This window comes from Theropithecus gelada, chromosome 1 (genome assembly GCF_003255815.1).
Source record: "Theropithecus gelada isolate Dixy chromosome 1, Tgel_1.0, whole genome shotgun sequence".
NCBI lineage: Eukaryota > Metazoa > Chordata > Mammalia > Primates > Cercopithecidae > Theropithecus > Theropithecus gelada.
In genome coordinates, this window is record NC_037668.1 from 71,661,450 (window position 1) to 71,680,097 (window position 18,648).

The 18,648-nt window shown below is 43.4% G+C and overlaps 1 protein-coding gene across 1 annotated transcript in view; it reads left to right on the forward strand.

The window, feature by feature from the left end:
- The window catches only part of ST3GAL3 (ST3 beta-galactoside alpha-2,3-sialyltransferase 3), a 234,131-nt gene that overhangs the window by 102,661 nt on the left and 112,822 nt on the right, over positions 1-18,648 (forward strand). Inside the window, 1 exon segment of the mRNA XM_025384323.1 lies at positions 11,593-11,635. Within this exon segment, the coding sequence (XP_025240108.1) occupies positions 11,593-11,635 (43 nt within the window).

Here is an 18,648-nt window from a genome sequence, read left to right on the forward strand (position 1 = left end):
ACCTTGTGATCTGCCTGTCTAGGCCTCCCAAAATGCTGGGATTACAGGTATGAGCCACTATGCTTGGCCTAGTCGGTTTTTGTAAATGCTCCCTACATGGCTTGTAAAGAGGCCAGGCACAGTGGTATGCACCTATAGGGCTGAGGTGGGAGGATCACTTGGGCCCAGCAGTTTGAATCCAGCCTGGGCAGCATAGCAAAAATGTACACTCTCCATTTGTTGGATGTAAGGTTCTCTGTATGTCTGTTAGTTTAAATTTAGTAATTGTTCTGTTTACGTCTTCTGAATTCTCACACTTTGTGAGCCTGATTTTTCAGTGGTTTATGATGGTATACCAACTGTGTATTTTTCTTCTAATTCTGTTAATTTTGCTTTATAAGTAACAAGGTTTCATTATTACATGTATTCATACTTTAATACATGGCATCCTTTTGTTTATGTCCAGTTTCTGAGCCTTCTAAGAGTTTACATCAGTGTTCCAGTGTTCATCCAACAAGTTATATGAATCTTTTGCTATGACATCTAGACTGACTTATTCCTTTAAGGCAGCAATGTAAGAGTTAGTGGTTAATTTCAAAGACATCTGAAAAAGCACTTTGTGTATTCACAGCTCTGACTTGGTACACGTGCAGGAGGGGAAGGGCAGGGATTTGCATCAGCCCACTCCCCACCTGGAGCTGGGCAGAGACACACGTGCTCCTTGGTCAGTGATTTTTGTAATCCTGGGCTTTCCAACCTGACCAAGGCAGGAAGCCTAAGCCATCAGACTAAACATTTCTGCTGGCTTTCTGCTTTGATACCTGGGGGGGAGAGTATTTTCAGGTGCTAGGAGAGCTGGAATATCAGTGCATATTGTGCCTGACTGACCCAGGATTCCTAGAGTGTTCTGTTCTTAGTACAGATCTGGGATCACTGAGCTGCTGGTGAGACCCAGACTTTCATGCCACTATCCCAGAGGTGAATTGTCCCTGAAGTGTTGGTACACTCAAAATAGCGGTTCCTCTGTATAAGGCAAATTCACACGCAACTCCAAGCACACATTTGTATAAAGGAGATGCGCTGGGATCTGTAACCTTGCCCTACACCAGCAGTAGAGAAGCTCTGCTCCTATATTCCTGGAGCATAATGCCTATGCCTTCCTGATTGCTTTCTTTTCTCATTTACACTTCCTAAAGATGATGCTTAAATTTTCCTGTTAGTCAGGGAACTCTGTGAGGGACCACACACAGATTTAATAGTCAGTAACATGACTGTGAGGCTAGGGCTGAGAGTAAAGTTCTTGTCAGGTAAGAACCTTGGTTGGGATGGAGCAGGCAGATGCCAGTGACTCAGGTGACTCAGGAAGTCTTTGTGGAGAGGGTTAAATTTCAGGCCTTTATACATGATGGGAGGGAACTACCTTGGCAAACTGGGAGTTCTTAAAAGAGAACCCCAAAGCAAAACCCAGAAAATAGAAGGTGTGAAGGGCATTAAATAGTGTGGCAGACAGTTGGGCCTAAGAAGAGCCAGAGGAGGCTCGCTGTGGGCAGGTGATAGTGATGTAATCAGATAGGCTGGGAGCCATGAAGGGCCAGAGCAAGGGAATCACTGCAGTCAAAGATGTCGGGCGAGGGAGAAGGACAGGGAGAGGAAGAAGCCTCTGCTGCTGCCATCACTGCTACCACCAACACTGCCCCCTCACTGCAAGGGTTAGAGGAAGACAAATACTCCAGGTCTCAGGGCTACTTATTAGGCTGCCTTGCTTATTTGGTCACTCTATCCACTCCTCCATTCATTCAGTACATTTATGGAACACCAGCTCTGTGCCAGACGTGATGTTAGGTGCAGAGGTGAGCCCTGCCCCTTAGGAGGACCCAAATCCATATAAGCTAGGATAGTTTAATTGAAAGCAACAAAAACTGACTGGGGATAACTGTTTTTAAAAAGGAATTTACCAGAAGGACATGGGTATACACAGAATCTAAACATCCAGCTCTCAGGAAGAACATGAAGGGCAGCCCCAGGAATCTAGGTTGCAGGAACAAGTGGTCCCTCTCTTCAGCACGTTATTTTTCTCCCTGGTGTTGCTGAGTTTAAGGAAGAAATTGTCCCACTAACCTAGCTTTTGTCAGGTGCCTACACTTTGGACATAAATCCCATCGACAGTCTCACCGCTTGCCTGCAATGGGAGAAGAACAGTTCCCTGAAGGAAACCCAAGGGGCTTGTTTCTAAAAGGACAGAAACAACAGATGTGCACTGCAGGTTCATGAGTAAGTTCTGGAAGGGCTGGAGAGCACATATAAGGTTTAGGCTAACAAGTTAGATCAGAGAAGATGTCGTTCATTCAACATTCCTCCCACACGCCAAGCATAGTGTTAGGTGATGCAACTGTGAGGAAAAGAAGAGCCTTAGTGAACATCTAGACTAGCAGAGGAGAGGCACCTGTCGGTAAATGTATAATTACAAACTAGAGAAAGTACACTGTGGCACAGGAGCATGTGAAGGGTGAGGTCTACACAGGGAGGACAAGGAATGCTCTTCTTTTTTTTTTCTTTTTTGATGGAGTCTCACTCTGTCGCCCAGGCTGGAGTGCAGTGGTGCAATCTCGGCTCACTGCAACCTCCACCTCCCAGGTTCAAGCAGTTCCCCTGCCTCAACCTTCTGAGTAGCTGGGATTACAGGAACGCACCACCATGCCTGGCTAATTTTTGTATTTTTAGTAGAGACAGGGTTTCACCATGTTGGTCAGGCTGGTCTTGAACTCCTGATCTTGTGATCCGCCTGCCTCGGCTTCCCAAAGTGCTGGGATTACAGGCCTGAGCCACTGTGCCTGGCAAGGAACGCTTTTCTAAAAGAGGGCCTTCGAACTAGGGTCTAAAGAATGAGCAGGAATTAACCGAATAAAGAGGTGGCTTATTCTAGGAACTGAAAGAGGCCAAAATCACCAGAGCACAGAGCAAGGGAGACAATAGTGTAAGACAGGGCTGGAAATTTAGGGAAAGATGTAAAGTTCCTTGTACTATAAAAACATCTGTGAAATTGAACTTTGGTGATGGCTTTAAATTATCTTGAAGGATGAGCAAGGTGAGTGAAGGCATTGTAGGAGAAATGTCACCTGCAGTAGCTAACTCTCAGGCATAAAGGCTGTCTAGAAGGGAGTGGCAGATGAGGTTGAGAAGACAGATCAAAAGGTTGCCACATGAACCAAGCAACAGTGAAGACTCAAGCAAAAGCAATGATGGGATAGGGAGGGGAACAGGGTCTGTATGTAGAAATGAGAGACATTAGGGTTTCACCAAAAATTTCCTTCTTGGAGGACTACATGATAATGCCATCATTTAAAAACAAGAAGGATCAAGGCTGGAAGACTGGGGAACAGGCAGAGATAAGTCTGATTTGCACCATTTTGAGCTAGAGGTAACTGTGGGCCATTTAGGAATAATGTGTAGGAAATAACCAATGTGAAAAGGGATTGAGAAATTATATAATTTAATTTTTTTGTTTTGAAACGGGGTCTCACTTCCATTGCCCAGGCCGGAGTGCAGCAGTGCAGTCATGGCTCACTGTAGCCTTAAATTTCCAAGCTCAGGTGATCCTCCCACCTCAGCCTCCCCAGTAGCTGGGACCACAGGTGCACACCACCATGCTCGAGTAATATTTTATATTTTTAGTAGAGGCCAGGTTTCACCATGTAGCCCAGGCTGGTCTCACACTCCTGGGCTCAAGCGGTCTGCCTCCCTTGGCCTCCCAAAGTGTTGGGATTACAGGCATCAGCCACTGCACCCATTAGGGAAAATATTTTAAATAAAGAGAAAGGCATGTTCGAAGGCCTGGAGATTATAAAGTTATGTTGGAGAAAGATAAAACAGATCAGCCTGGCAGGAACATCAAATATGGCAGGGGTGATGCTGGGAATCAAGAAATGAAGTAGGAGGCTGGGCATGGTGGCTCATGCCTGTAATTCCAGCACTTTGGGAGGCTGAGGTGGGTGGACTACCTGAGGTCACGAATTCAGGACCAGCCTGGCCAACATGGTGAAACCCCGTCTCTACTAAAATACAAAAATTAGCTGGGTGTGGTGGCACACCCCTAAAATCCCAGCTACTCGGGAGGCTGAGGTAGAATTGCTTGAGCCTGGGAGGCAGAGGTTGCAGTGAGTCAAGATCATGCTACTGCGCTCCAGCCTGGCCAACAGAGCGAGACAGTATCAAAAAAAAAAAAAAAAAAAAAAAAGTAGGAATGGTAGCTACAGGCTAGGTCTTGAGGGACCTTGTAGATGAAGAGATTGGTATTTGTTCTGAGATCAGTAGAGTCCAACCAAAGGTTTTAAGCAGGATTGTGATATGGCCATATTTATCTTACAGAAAAATAGCTCTGATTACAGCATAGAGCATCTATTAGACAGGCACAGGGAGACCGGGCTATACCAGGAGGCTGGTACAGCAATCCAGGTGAGAAGTAAAGGTGTCTAGGCTGAGGGGAGTAGAAATGGAGAAAATTAAGTAGATTTGAGATCCATTTAGATCATGGAATTAAAAGGACATAGTAATGAATTAGAAGAAAGAAGAGAGAAGCAGGAATGAAGGAATTCTCCCAGGTTTCAAGCTTGGGCAGCTGGGTGAATAGTGGTGTTGTTCGTTAAGGTGGGAAATCCAGAAAGAGGTTCTGGGTGTGTGTGAGGGTGAAGATGAACTTGGGGGGTATGGTTTAGGTTTTAAGTGCCCGTAGGACACTGAACTGGAGCTGTCCAGGAGGCAGCTGGATATACACATGTGATGCTCAGCCAGGCACAGCCGCTCACACCTGTAATGCGAGCATTTTGGGAGGCCAAGGCAGGTGGATTATGAGGGCAGGAGTTCAAGACTGGCCTGGCCAACATAGTGAAACCCTGTCTCTACTAAAAATACAAAAAATTAGCCAGGCATGGTGGCGGGTGCCTGTAATCCCAGCTACTCGGGAGGCTGAAGCAGGAGAATCACTTGAACCCGGGAGGCGTTGGTTACAGTGAGCTGAGATCGCGCCACTGCACTCCAACCCAGGCAACAGTGTGAGACTCCATCTCAAAAAAAAAAAAAAAAAAAAAATAGTGGAGCTCAGGAGAGAAGGCCGAACAGGAACAAGAGATTTGGTTTGGGCACAATGGAAAGATAATTGGGCAGGCTAAACTGAGTGTTGAGCAAGGTGAAGTCTAGGCTGAATAAAGAAAAAATGAGGAAAGGAGAAACGACTGAAAAAAAAAACCAGAAAAAAAATATGGAAATATTTTCAGATACTGAACAATTGGCAGCACAGGGCACTGATCTCTGAAATAAGGGAAGCAGATGAGGTTAGTCCTGTAATTGCCCAAGCCAACTTCCTGGAGAGTTTGCAGTCCACGTTGCAGGGAAGGAGAACCCAAGAGTCTGAAGGTGAGGTAACAGTTGAGCATTTGAGGAGGCCAGGGCAACTAGAATTCACAGATCATCAGAGAGGAGAGAACTGCACAGAGAGAGAGCTCAGGGGATTTGTTGCAGGTCCCCCTTGGACTTCTCAGCTGATGGGATATGTGGTACATGTGGATGGGAAAACTACCAGAATCTGGGGAAAGAACCACTGGAAAGGGGCAGCCAGAATAATCCCTAGAGGTCACACAGGGCTGGGAACTGTGGGAAAACTGTATAATGCATGGGGTATCACAGTGTACTCAGGAAGGTATTGCCTTATCTGTGGGGCAAAATTAGTAACAGTGCACAATTAGCCTTAGACTAAGTGACTTAATTGTATCTCAGAAATATTTAAGGAATGCACGGGTATCCTATCCCCAACAAGGTAAAATTCACATAGCTGGCAGCCAATCAGAAATTACAAGGCAATTCAGAAAAGCATGAATATACAACCAATAATGAGGGAAAAAACAATCAGTAGAAGCAGGCTTAGAGATGACACAAATGAGAGAATTAGGGGCATTATGTCCTATTCCTATATTCATGAAGGCAGAGGAAAGCATGAGAATATTAAGGAAAGGCATGGAAGATTCAAAAAAGAACTCCCAGAGATGAAAAATACAGTGTCTGAGATGAAAAATTTACCGGATGAATAATCAGCAAATTAGACACTATAGAATAAAAAAAATAGTGAACTAGAAGATACAGCAGTAGAAACTATCTAAAATGAAACAGAGTGAGGGCTGGGTACAGTGGCTCAAACCTGTAATCCCAGCACTTTGGGAGGCCAAGGAAGGAGGATAGCTTGAGGCCAGCAGTTCAGCCTGGGCAACATAGTGAGACCCCTGTCTCTACAAAAGTTTAAAAATTAGCTAAGTGTGGTGGTGCTTGTCTGTAGTCCTAGCTACTCAGGAGGCTGAGGCAGGAAAATTGCTTGAGCCCAGGAGTTGGAGGCTGCAGTGAGCTATGATTGTGCCACCACACTCCAGGCTGGTCTACAGGTTGAGACCCTTGTCTCAAAAAAAGAAAAGGGCTGGGTGTGGTGGCTTACACCTGTAATCCCATACTTTGGGAGGCTGAGGTGGGTGGATCACTTGAGGTCAGGAGTTCGAGACCAGCCTGGCCAATGGCGAAACTACATCTCTACTAAAAATACAAAACTTAGCCAGGCGTGGTGGCATGTGCCTGTAATCCCAGCTACTCAGGAGACTGAGGCAGGAGAATTGATTGAACCCCGGAGGCGGAGGTTACAGTGAGCCAGGATTGCACCACTGTACTCCAACCTGGGCCACAGAGCGAGACCCTGTCTTAAAAAAGAAAAAGAAAAGACACATAGAATGAAACATTACTGGGGAAAAAAAATGAACAGACCACTGGTGAGCTATGGGACTTCAAGCAGCCCTAACACACGTGTTATTGGAGCCCCTAAAAGAAAGAGGAGGGCAGAAAAATATTTGAAGAAATAAGAACCAAATTTTTTTCAAATGTGATTAAAACCCACAGATCCAAGAGCCCCAAGGATGCCAAACACAGAAAAGATGATGAAAATCGCTGCAAAGTATGTCATAAGCACTCCCCTCTCATTCCCACAGGTGCTTGGCAGAGGAGAGGAAAAGCAGCGTCCCCTGGAGAGCCTCAAGAAAAGCTTTGTAGGGTCTGCCAGGCTTCAGTTGTGGCAGGAGGTAGAGAGGGGTGAGCCAGGTGGTTGGAATCGTGAGTCAGAGGGCATTATGAGAAGGGTTGTCAGAGGACCGAGGATGAGAGAAATGGGGTCCATGGCTCATTGTAACTGGCTCTGAGATTTACAGCTAAATCTAAACTCCGAGATTTAGCTAGCTCTTTAGTTTTTCAAAGATTATTCCTATTGTTTGCAAGGGGACTTTATTTGTTCAGTACAACACATTTCTTGTAATGCTCCTTGTAACCATGTGTATCACATGGGAGTCATCATTTTCCACAAACCCCGTCTCCTCAGTCTCTGTGACTAGAACAGAACGAAGTGCTGGTGCACGCTCCACCAGCCCTAGCCTTTCCCCAGGAGTTTTGCCCTTGGGAGCAGAGGGCCTAATGCAATCCCTTGCCAGTGGCAAAGCGGAAGATGTTTGCCTACAGGTTGCTGGTGGCCACGTTGCCTCACTCACGAAGAAAGCTCACCAGGGGAGAGTACAGACAATAGAGGGAGGCCCGATGGCCTCCCTCTATTCCAGTCACTCTTGGTCACCCCTGAGACCCTCCGCACTCTGGCGCTTCCTACGTTTTGGTTATGTGAACCACTAAATCACCCTGTTCACCTGAGTTAGTGCAACCAGTATGTTGAGCATGCAAGAAATGTCGAGGGATCATCACAGACACCTTCATTTTGTCTCCCACTGTTCCCTTAAAATGTTTTCATGTCTTTAATACATCTGAAGTAATAAGAATTCCATAGTCGCAGTGAGTTGCCATTTCCAAACTTAGAGGGTCCCATCTTGTGTAACAGTCACAGCTTTCAATTCATAAAAGCTGCAGTTGCTCCCTTCCCCGCAATAGGGCTTAGTGCTGGCAGGTGCCTGGTGGGGAGAGGGCATGCCCTGCTTGTCTTTCCTCTTCCCTCCTCTCCCATATGCCTCTGACATATCCAGGATTGCTGTGGGAGTGAGAGAGAATGAGCAGTAAAGACCTAGAGTGTTTGCACTCTCTGGACCTGACAAGTAGTTAAAGCTGACTCTGATGGGGTGCTTTTGTGAGTATTCTGATGACCCCTTTCCATCTTAGGGGCCTCTTCCCGTGGTTACCCCGGTGTGGGTAATGCCCATGTCTCCGCCTTGCTCCTCACTTCTGTAGCTCCTGGGAATCCCAGCATCTACTGGCTGCTTCTGTTGGCCGAGGGCCGGTCAACCCTCCAGGCAGATCTTCTGGAAAGGACCTGAAATGAGCCCACACCAACTCCTTCATGCATTAGTTTTTACCACAGATTCTAGGAATGCAGGCCAATCCCCATGCAGTGCTCTCCTGCAGCAGCCCACCCATTGCCCTTTGTGTCCTCTAGACTTGTTGGGTAGGAGGTGGGCCCCAGGCTACCCACTGTGTTCTCTAAACCTTAAGGCCATGTTAGGCGTCCTTCAGAGGCTGGAGTGAGAGACAAGTACCCCGCCTGCCCTGTTCATAACACAGCTCCCCACAAAGACGTTTTTCAAATCCTCTCTCCCGTCATCTCTAGCAACTGATTGCTATTTATATTTGATGTAGGGAAGGCCTTTAGAATTACGTGATATGTATTAAGAGATTTCCTTTGAAAATCTGCATCTTAGTCTAGCACTTCACTGTGGTGTCTGAAATGTATCACCTTATAGGCCTGGCTAAAATTTTATTTCGAGCATCCTGTTACCCTAATTTGATTTGGACTTGTGACTGTTGTGACCAAATAATCCTGATAATAGTCAACAGATATTTATTGAGCATCTACTGTGGGCAGCCACAGCCCTCATGAGTTGTCAGTCCACATAATCTTTACATTTTTCTTGAATCCATTTGCCAATGTTTATAAACTTAGAAATTTTACCTTAAAAATCCAGATTCCTGCCTTGAAAAAAATCAAAAGATGTGGTAATGCAGGGCCTGAGTTGCTGCCTGGCATAGTTAGCAGGAACTAGTGGGAGCCACCCTTCAGTAGGGCACACACTCTCCAGATGGACTCAGTTCCCTCTGGGCTTTGACGCTAGAGCCACGGGTGAGCTGCCATTTATCATCAGTGGGCTCACAATTACCTTTCCTTAAATTATTCTGGTACTCCCGTCTCTTTTTCTGAGGGCTGTGGGGGTACAGTGATCCTTCACCGTGTTGCCCAGGCTAGGGTGCAGTGGCGTGATCACAGTTCACTGCAGCCTCGATCTCCCAGGCTCACGCCATCCTCCTACCTCAGCCTCTGGAGTTGCTGGTACTACAGGTGTGCACCAGCATGCTCAGCTAATTTTAAAAAATTTGTTTGAATAGATGAGGGCTCACTATGCTACCCAGGCTTATCTCAAACTCCTGAACTCAAAACAACCCTCCCAGCTTGGTCTCCCAAAGTGCTGGGATTACAGGTGTGAGCCACTGTGTCCTGCCCTCATATCTGTTAATGAAAGAGAGAAAACAATAGATAGACCAGGAGAGACATGAAGGGACAAACTTGCTTTAGAAATGCAGAGTTCTTAGAATTGTAATATGCAGTGTGTGTGTGCGTGTGTGTGTAAAACAAAACAAAACTAAGATGCCATTGGCAAATAATAAACCACAGATATAATTATTTTTACTATACAGAAAATATATAGGAGGAAAAACAGTGAATTGAAAAAAAAAAGACATTCCAACAGGATTTGTTTTTTAATGCAACTAAAATAAGTAGTGTGAGCTGCTGTATAAGAGTATTACATTCTCCCACTTCCCTCATTTGTGTTATGCTCTTGCTTGGCCCCTGACATTTGAATTTGCAACAATGAGGGAAACATTCTCTGGCCTCTCTTGAAGGAATCCGCCTAAGTATGGATTCATTGTCTAAGGGAGTCTTAGCTCAGGTCTGAGGAGCAACAGCACGAGACTTCCCCCAGGGTTGTCACCACACAGGGAAAAAGTAACGGGTATTTGGCAAGTTGATAAGCCTTCCTTTTTATGGAATGGTAAGATAGGATTATTGAGAGAGCGCTTAACTTTGACACTAACTCTCTGCAAATTGTATTTTTAGTTTTATTTTATATTTAAGTCTTTTTTTGTTTTTCTTACCAATGTTTGTAAGTTCTTGATATGTTAAGGCAAGTCTTTCATCCATTTGCCTGCGTTAGAGCAAAACCAGAATTATTTTGAGGAAAGGCTTTCACTTGCTCAAGGTCATTCTCTTGGGAGGTAAGCCTTGTGTTGAGTTGTGTGTCCTAGTTGGTAGCTTCAATTTTAAGAAGAGGATTTATTCTCTCTCCGCAGCTCAGATGATTTTGAAAGCAATGAGTCTGGCCTTAATTGGCCTTGCAGAACGACTCCTGGGAGGTACTTGTCAGCGTGTGTGACTTCCCTCTTTTTGCTGTTCACTGCTTATTAAAGCCTGAGTTCCTCGAAAGCTTTGCTGCCTGGCCTTTTCCATCCAGTATTTTGGTATTCTGTTTTACCCTCAGACTGAGCCAGGCCAGCTAAGAACTGCATTCATAGGCCACCTTATTTTGGCTAGACACACACACACACACACACACACACACGCACACACACACATACTGCAACTATGGAGCAGAGCCATAAGAAATAATCCCATGACACTTCCTATCATTTTCCTTATACAAATGTTTTTGAGGACACAGGAAATTTTCCTCAAGTCTTAGTATCAAGAATAGCTGTGATTCTCCTGGTTTATTTTCTAGATACTGCTGAACCATGAAATCAGTGCTTTGCACTTAGTTTTAGCTATGGAAAATCTTGAGGACAGATCTGTAATCTTCCTCCAGCAAGCACACACGGCCCTAGGATATTCACTTTTACTATTTTCCTTACCCCACCTGCATTTCCCTAAGTTTATGTCCACTTTGGCCCCCAGGTTTATCCTTTTTAAAATCTTGTACTCCATACAATTTTATAGAACTGCTTCAACCTCATTTTAGAATGAGGCAAGATGTAAAGAACTTAAATAAATTAAAATACTGATTAATCACTTGTTAGAAACATCAATTTGTCTTTAAATTTTATTGTAAACTTGCTATTCTTTATGTAATCTGATGTATTGGTTCTTTATGATGACCATGAAGAGAATTGGCATGAATTTGGGGACCTGTTGACTGCCACATCCTCACCCCATGGCTAAGGTGACTGATTCAGCAAATGCTGTGTTTAGAGCTCAGAGGAAGCAGATATTGCATCTGAGCCTCGTAATTTTCCAGGTTCCAGTTTCATGGTTTACTAAATTTCAGTTCCAGTTACCACATTTATACAGGAAGGAAGGCAGTTGTATACCAACATAGGACTGGCTGCCCTAGAATGCATAGGAAATACCTGGCATTGAACTTGGTCCTTCACAAAACAGGTGTTCAGCTGGTGTTTTGTGGTTTATGTATTTAGTTGTATTCTTTGAAGCAGTTGAATTGTGTTCTTTTCCAAGGGTTGTCTGTCCCCATGGTCTAGGTCTGGGGGATGCAATATGCTAGTATCATCAGTGACTTGACTTAAATGACATTTTCTGCTTTTCTTTTTCAGAGTATGATCGGTTGGGCTTCCTCCTGAATCTGGACTCTAAACTGTGAGTAGAATGAGAAGATACATTGGCTCTGTGGTAGAGAGGTCTGTGAGAGCTGGGTCTCACTTTGAAGAGTCAGCTCTCATCACTCTTCTGGTGACTAGGGGACTCCCTGGGGCCTCTGTCCTCAGGCTGTCAGCAGAATCTTGGGGCATGTTATGGTCTGCAGTGGCCACAGAGGGTGGGATGATGGGTGCAAACATAAGGCCTTTGATTTGGCTGGCACAGGCAACTTATTATAGGAGGAGGCCACTGCCAGGAGTTGGAAGGACTAGGAGGCTCCCGGAAAGGCTTCTCCTACAGGGTAGAGGACAGTTGAGTCACAGCAGGAGGTAGGGACCTCTCAGAGATGCTCTGGCACCTGACATGCACAGCTTTCTGTGATCACTCCCTATCTTACTCTCCAGCTTCAACTCCTGCCACTCTTGCCACAGGTGAACCCTCCTTTTCCCTCTACCTTTGTGTATGCTTGTTACCTGTGCCTGAAATTCTCTTTCCTTGCTAGCTCACTTGGAAAACTAAAAAAAACTACTTCCTCCCCACACAAAATTGTCTCTTCCTCTGTGCTTCCTTTGAATTTTCTACTTCTGTTACAATTATCACACTATACTGTAATTGCATAATAATTACTAATTTTTTAAGGGCACAGGCTCAGAGCTAGGCCTAGTAGATAACTTGGTTCAAATCCCAGATTGACGTTTATTCTCTTTGTGATTTGGGGCAAGCTACTTAACCACTCTGAGCCTCAGTTTCGTCTATAAGATGATGACAATAAACTTATTCCACAGGGTTTTTGTAAGAATTTAATTGAAATGATTAATTCATAGAGGACTGTCAAATACTGAGTATCTAATCCTTCCAGGATCCTTCCCTACTGGTCTTCTTGGTCTCTCTAGCACCTAGACAGTATTGGCGTATGTTTGTCAGGTACCCATTAAACACTGAACACTTGGATGGATGGATGGATGGATGGATGAAAGGATGGGTGGATGGATGGATGATGGTAGGATGACTGTGTACTTTCCTATTTGACAAGCATGCCTTGAGTTACAGCTCTCTCCACTCCGTGTGTTCATGCCCCTGCAAGCCTGCTCACATAGCTGATGCTCAATAAATCCTTGCAGAACCACCTTACTACCTACTGTGATTCCTTTCTATTGTTAGTCATCTTTGTGCACCTCTGTCCCCTGCCCTTTACCAGGCAGACATCATGAAGGATCAGAATTGTTTCTCTTTCCTTTTCCGTGTTGCATAAGGGCCTTTTCTGCAGTTGTGTCTAATAATGATGGCCACACCTGCATACAAGACATCAAATCAGGGGCTGGTTGGTTTTCCTACTGAATCGTCTGGCATTTGGCTTCTTGGCTCTGATGCCTCATACTGTGAGTTCAGGCATTGTAAATCTCCCAACTTTTACACATTATGGAGGCAACTATGAAGGAAAATGTGTGTGTTCTGTATACCAGGCTAGTAGAGAGATGTCAGCCGCATGTTAACATCTAGGGAATGGGGTATTTGATTGTGGTAGAAAGCCATAGGCTTCACTCTTAGAAAATTCTTAATTTAGTACTCTGGAAAAAAACAAATCAAGTATAAGCCATAAGCAAGTGAAATGCCACCAGAACGGAAGAGATAAGAGTAATTCCCAAGTTGAATCACACTGATGAACAAAAGGCATATTCTCTAGGACATACTACAGTATTTAAACTGTCTTCAGCAGTGAAAGGAGGAGGATGAGGAGGACATTCCTACCCTGCTCTCCTGACAGTTGGGTCCTGCAGAGTAGGCTGTTGTGTAGCTTTCTGTTGCGTATCAGGCCAGTTCTTTGAACTATGTGAGTTAACTTGGTCATTAGCACAGTAAATTGGCTTGGCCTCATTTGATATAACTCACAATCTAAGGTACAAGCTACTTTCCTGCCTCTAGCTGCAAAGCTTTTTCTAGTCCAGTGCTGTCTTCAGAAGTCCAGTGCTGTCTCTCCTGTCTCACAGATACCTGAGAAAGGTTTCCACCTACTTCCAGAGAGAAGTTTCCAAGTTAAGGATTCTGTTTTTGGTGGGGGCAGTTACTCAGCAAAGTTGAGATCACCCCTTACCAAGTCCCTCTCTAGTTGTGTTATATTCTATTTCTGAAGTATAGGAAAGGATCTGAACTTTAGTTGGAACTGGATTTGAATTCTGTCTCTGCTGCATAGTATTACATGACCTTAGATAATTATTATATTTTAGCTTTCTGAACCCCAGTTTTCCTTTATGAAAAATGTAGATAATAGCACTCACTTCCTATGGCTTTATGAAGAATAAAAGAAAGTGTTCTATAAAGTATGAATAAGTATGCCAATGTAAGACTTTCTTTTTATTTATCTTGATTGGGATTCTTTTAGCTGCTGTTGCTTCTTCCTCTTCTTCCTCCTCCTCTTCTTCTTCTTCCTCTTCTTCCTCCTCTTCTCCTTCCCCCTTTTCTCCTTCCCCCTCTTCTCCTCCCCCCTCTTCTCCTCCCTTGTCTTCTCCCCACTCTTCTTCTCCCCCTCTTCTCCTCCCCCCCTTCTCCTCCTCCTCCTCCTCTTCCTCCTTCTCCTTCTTCTCCTTCTCCTTCTCCTTCTTCTCCTTCTCCTTCTTCTCCTTGTTCTTCTTCATCTTCGTCGTCGTCGTCTTCCCTTTTTTGGTACAGACAGGCTCTTGCTATGTTGCCCAGGCTGGTCTTGTACTCCTGGGCTCAAGTGATCCTCTTGCCTTAACTTCCTGAAGTGTTAGGATTACAGGTGTAAGCCACAGTATCTGGCCTCATTTAGATTCTTGGGTATAAGAATTTCATATGTTTTGGGAAAATTTCAGCCATTATCTCTTTAAATATTCCCTCTGCCCCACTCTCTCTCTACTCCTCTTCTGAAATTCTGGTTAAATTTTAGACCTTCTCATTATATTAACTTATCTTCCATATTTTTCATCTTTTAATTACTTTTATATTAACTAGAACCCCAAAGGACCCAGCATAAGGATAAACTAGAACTATTAATAAACCTGCACCCCCAAAGCAGGCTGCAAGAACAATTACCAAAGCACTGAGTAGGTCATGGCACTGGAACAAAAATACTTGGTATTTGTTGCCAGAGTTCTCATCACTCAGGTGATCTAGGGAACCTCAAGCCATGAATTCAGTTTAAGGTATTCCAGACTGGCAGTGCCTCCAAGCACCTGGCAGAAATAAATGCAGACTTTCCGTAGAGGAAGACATATGCATTCCTCATAAATAACTTTTCAAGGAAATGAACAGCTTACGGTAAAAAATAACTGAACACACAAGGAAACAAGCTTCTATTGAAGCTTGTTCTCATGGTTTTATGAGAAACATGTAAAACAACTGGCAACAGAGGAGTATCCACAAAGATTTCTGAAATTGGAATTACCACACATTATTTATAAAGCAATTAAATATACTGTATTTAAAGAAATAAGAGACAGTACTGAACTATATGCATAGAATAGGGAACTATGAAAAGCAAAATACCAGATTTGAAAAAACAATGAACTTCTAGAGTTAAAAAATACAATGACCAAAATTAAAAACTCAGTAAAAGGGGTTAGCAGCTGATTAGATACAACTGAAGACAGAGTTAGTGAACTGGAAGGTAAGACAGAAGAAATTATTTATAAAAGGGATTGGCAAACTCTTTTGGCAAAGGGCCAAATGGGAAATATTTTAAAATTTGGGGCCTTATTTTTTCTGTCACAATTACTCAGCTTTGCTGTTTTAACTTGAAAGCATCCATAGATAGTACATAGATTAATGAGTATGGCTATATTTCAATAAAACTTTATTTATGGACCCTGAAGTTTTCATTATATATGTATATTTTTGAGATAGAGTTTCATTCTTGTTGCCCAGGCTGGAGTGCGGTGGCGCAATCTCGGCTCACTGCAACCTCCACCTCCCTGGTTCAAGTGATTCTCCTGCCTCAGCCTCTGGAGTAGCTGGGATTACAGGCATGCGCCATCACGCCCGGCTAATTTTGTATATTTAGTAGAGATGGGGTTTTTCCATGTTGGTCAGGCTTGTCTTGAGCTCCTGGCCTCAGGTGATCCGCCCGCCTTGGCCTCCCAAAGTGTTGGGATTACAGGCGTGAGCCACCATGCCTGGCAATTTTATGTAACTTTTATGTGTCAAAAATATGCTTTTTGATTTTTTTCCCCATCTATTAAAAATGTAAAAGACATTCTTAACTTACAGGCCATGTAAAAAACAGGTGAAAGGTTGGCTTTGGCCCACAAGTGTGGTTGGCTCACCCTTAATTGAGAATGCAGCACATCTCTATCTTGAGAATTGTCTCCTCACTCCAGATGTTTTCTATTCTTGGAACCCTATTGCATAGAAAAACTCCTTTTAAAAAAAATGGATTCGGGGGTAAATGTGCAGGCTTGGTTACATGGGTTTATTGTGTGATGCTGAGGTTTGGAGTATGGATGGTCCCATTACTCAGGTAGTGAACATAGTATTCAACAGGTAGTTTTTCAGCCCACTCCCCCCTCTAGTAGTCCCTAGTGTCTGTTCTTATTTTTATGTCCGTGTGTATTCAGTATTTAGCTCCCATTTGTAAGTGAGAACATGTGATATTTCATTTTCTTTTCTGTTAATTTGTTTAGGATAATGACTTACAGCTGCATCTATCAACATCATTTTTCATAGAAGTAGAGAAAACCATTCTAAAATGTATATGTAACCAAAAAGCCAGAATAGCCAAAGCAATCCTAAGCAAAAAGAACAGAGCTGGAGGTATCACATTGCTAGACTTTAAACTCTACTATAAGGATATAGGAACTAAACTTGATATTGCTGCAGAAACAGACACATAGACCAATGGAACAGAATAGAGAACCCAGAAATAAAGCCACACAGCTACAACCATCTGATCTTTAACGAAGTCTACAAAAATAAGCAATAGGGAATGGACTCCCTATTCAATAAATGGTGTTGGGATAACTGGCTAACTATATGCAGAAGAATGAAACTGAATCCCTACATTTCACCATATGTAAAAATTAAGATAGATTAAAGATTTAAATGTAAGACCTCACACTATAAAAATCCTAGCAGAAAACCTAGGACATACCCTTCTCATCGTTGGCTTTGGCAAAGAATTTATGGCTAAGTCCCCGAAAGCAACTGCAACAAGAACAAAAATTGACAAGTAAGACCTAATCAAATTAAAGAGCTTCTGCACAGCAAAAGAAACTATCAAGAGAGTACACAGACAGCCTACAGAATGGGAGAAATACTCTTAAAATACCTTATATCTAGTGATATTCCAAAAGCCTGGAAATAAACATTTTAGATTTTTTTTTGTCTTCACTGTATTTGTTTAATTATGTCTTCCTGGAATAGAGTGGCTTATATTTTCTTTGAGAATTCCCTTCTGCTTGTATCTACATGACAAAATCACTTGTTAGTGCTGTGAACATTCAGAATACTGATGTGCAAAACCTTGTCTTTTTACTACAAGAACTGTTGTTCAAGAAGGTAGAACTTTTTGGTGGTTAAAAATGTGAGCTGTGGAGTCAGACATGGAGTTTTGAGGCCCAGTTCCACATCTTACTAACTCTAATCTGGAGTGAGTTATTTAACTACTAAGTCTCAGTTAAAGCATTGACAATAGTAATACCAAGGATGAGAGTTAGCCCTTATCAGTATCTGGTAAACTGGCAGGGATATAGCCGAAAAATGAGACCTGGACTTAAGCTTGCCTCCTGCTCCATACCCCAGATTTCATTTCTTCACTCTTTCATTTAGCAGATATTTCTTGAGCACTGGCTATGTGTTTTCTAATTGGAATAAATGGAAACTTCTAAGCCACAGGTATAGCCTTATAAGCTTGATTGGAAAGGCTATCCTGTAAGCTGAAGTCTTAGTGAATGGGGAGGAAGCAATTGAGAACAGGAAGGGAAGGTAAAGGGTAGTATTGCTGGATAGCATGAGCAACAGACAAGTTTTTGGTTGTTTCTTTTTTTATAATAAGCATGACATATTGGTGGTTTGGAAGCATTAATGGACTCCAAAGAGGATAACCGTGGATCCCAGGGTCCATGGAGTATAGATGAAAGAGCAGCCTCCTTTGCAGAGGGCTGTAAAAATGGTGTTTTCCCAAGAGACCCAGGTTTCTATGAAAGCAAAAATGGAAGGAACATTCGCTGAAGAGTTTGAGGATATAAAGGAACACAGTTTTATGCCACATAATTGAAAGTTAGAGTGTCGGCTGTGCCGGGGGAGAAGTAGGAAATTGGACCAAGAAGAAGCAGAGAGCAGTGACTTGAGGGAAAGAAAACTGAGGAGAATATGGTTTGGAGAGAAACAGGAATAACTAGAATGTGAGACTGGTGAGCTGGTGACATTACTAGCCTTGCGGTTGCCTGAGAATTGACCCCGTCTTCCCCAGGGGTTGGGCACTCAGGCTGCTACGTGCAGGCAGCCACAACCTGATTTAATGATACCTCTGAGGGGGCACATCTGCTCTCTGAAAGGAGTCTACTGTTGTCTGGCTCAAAGTTGAGGGCCCTGGGAAAAGGCTCAGGGGTAAAGGCTCTTGCCTCAACAACAAAGTGGATACTCTCTCATTCAATCAACAGATTTGTTGAGCAATTAATATGTATCAGGCAATATTCTGTGCTCTGGGGATATACCAGTGAACAAGACAATCAATAAACAAAAATGTTATAAATAAAGTTTTTAGAATTTTGGAAGGTGGTAAGTGCTGTGAAAGAAAATAGAGCAAGACAAGGGAATGCTGTTGAAGAGATTGCAGGTTTCAATGGGACAGTCAAAGTAAAACTCATTGAGAAGGTAGCATTTGAGCAAAGAGTCAAAGGAAGATAGGCAGAGCATTCCAGAAAGAACCCTAAGGAAATCTCAGTCTCCATTATAAGGAATATAACACAATGAGCCAGGAATGTGCCCGTTAGTCCAGGAGAGAGATGAGCCATCTGGATTTCTTGAAGGAGCCAGATGCCGGTGTCCAGGTGTGAGTT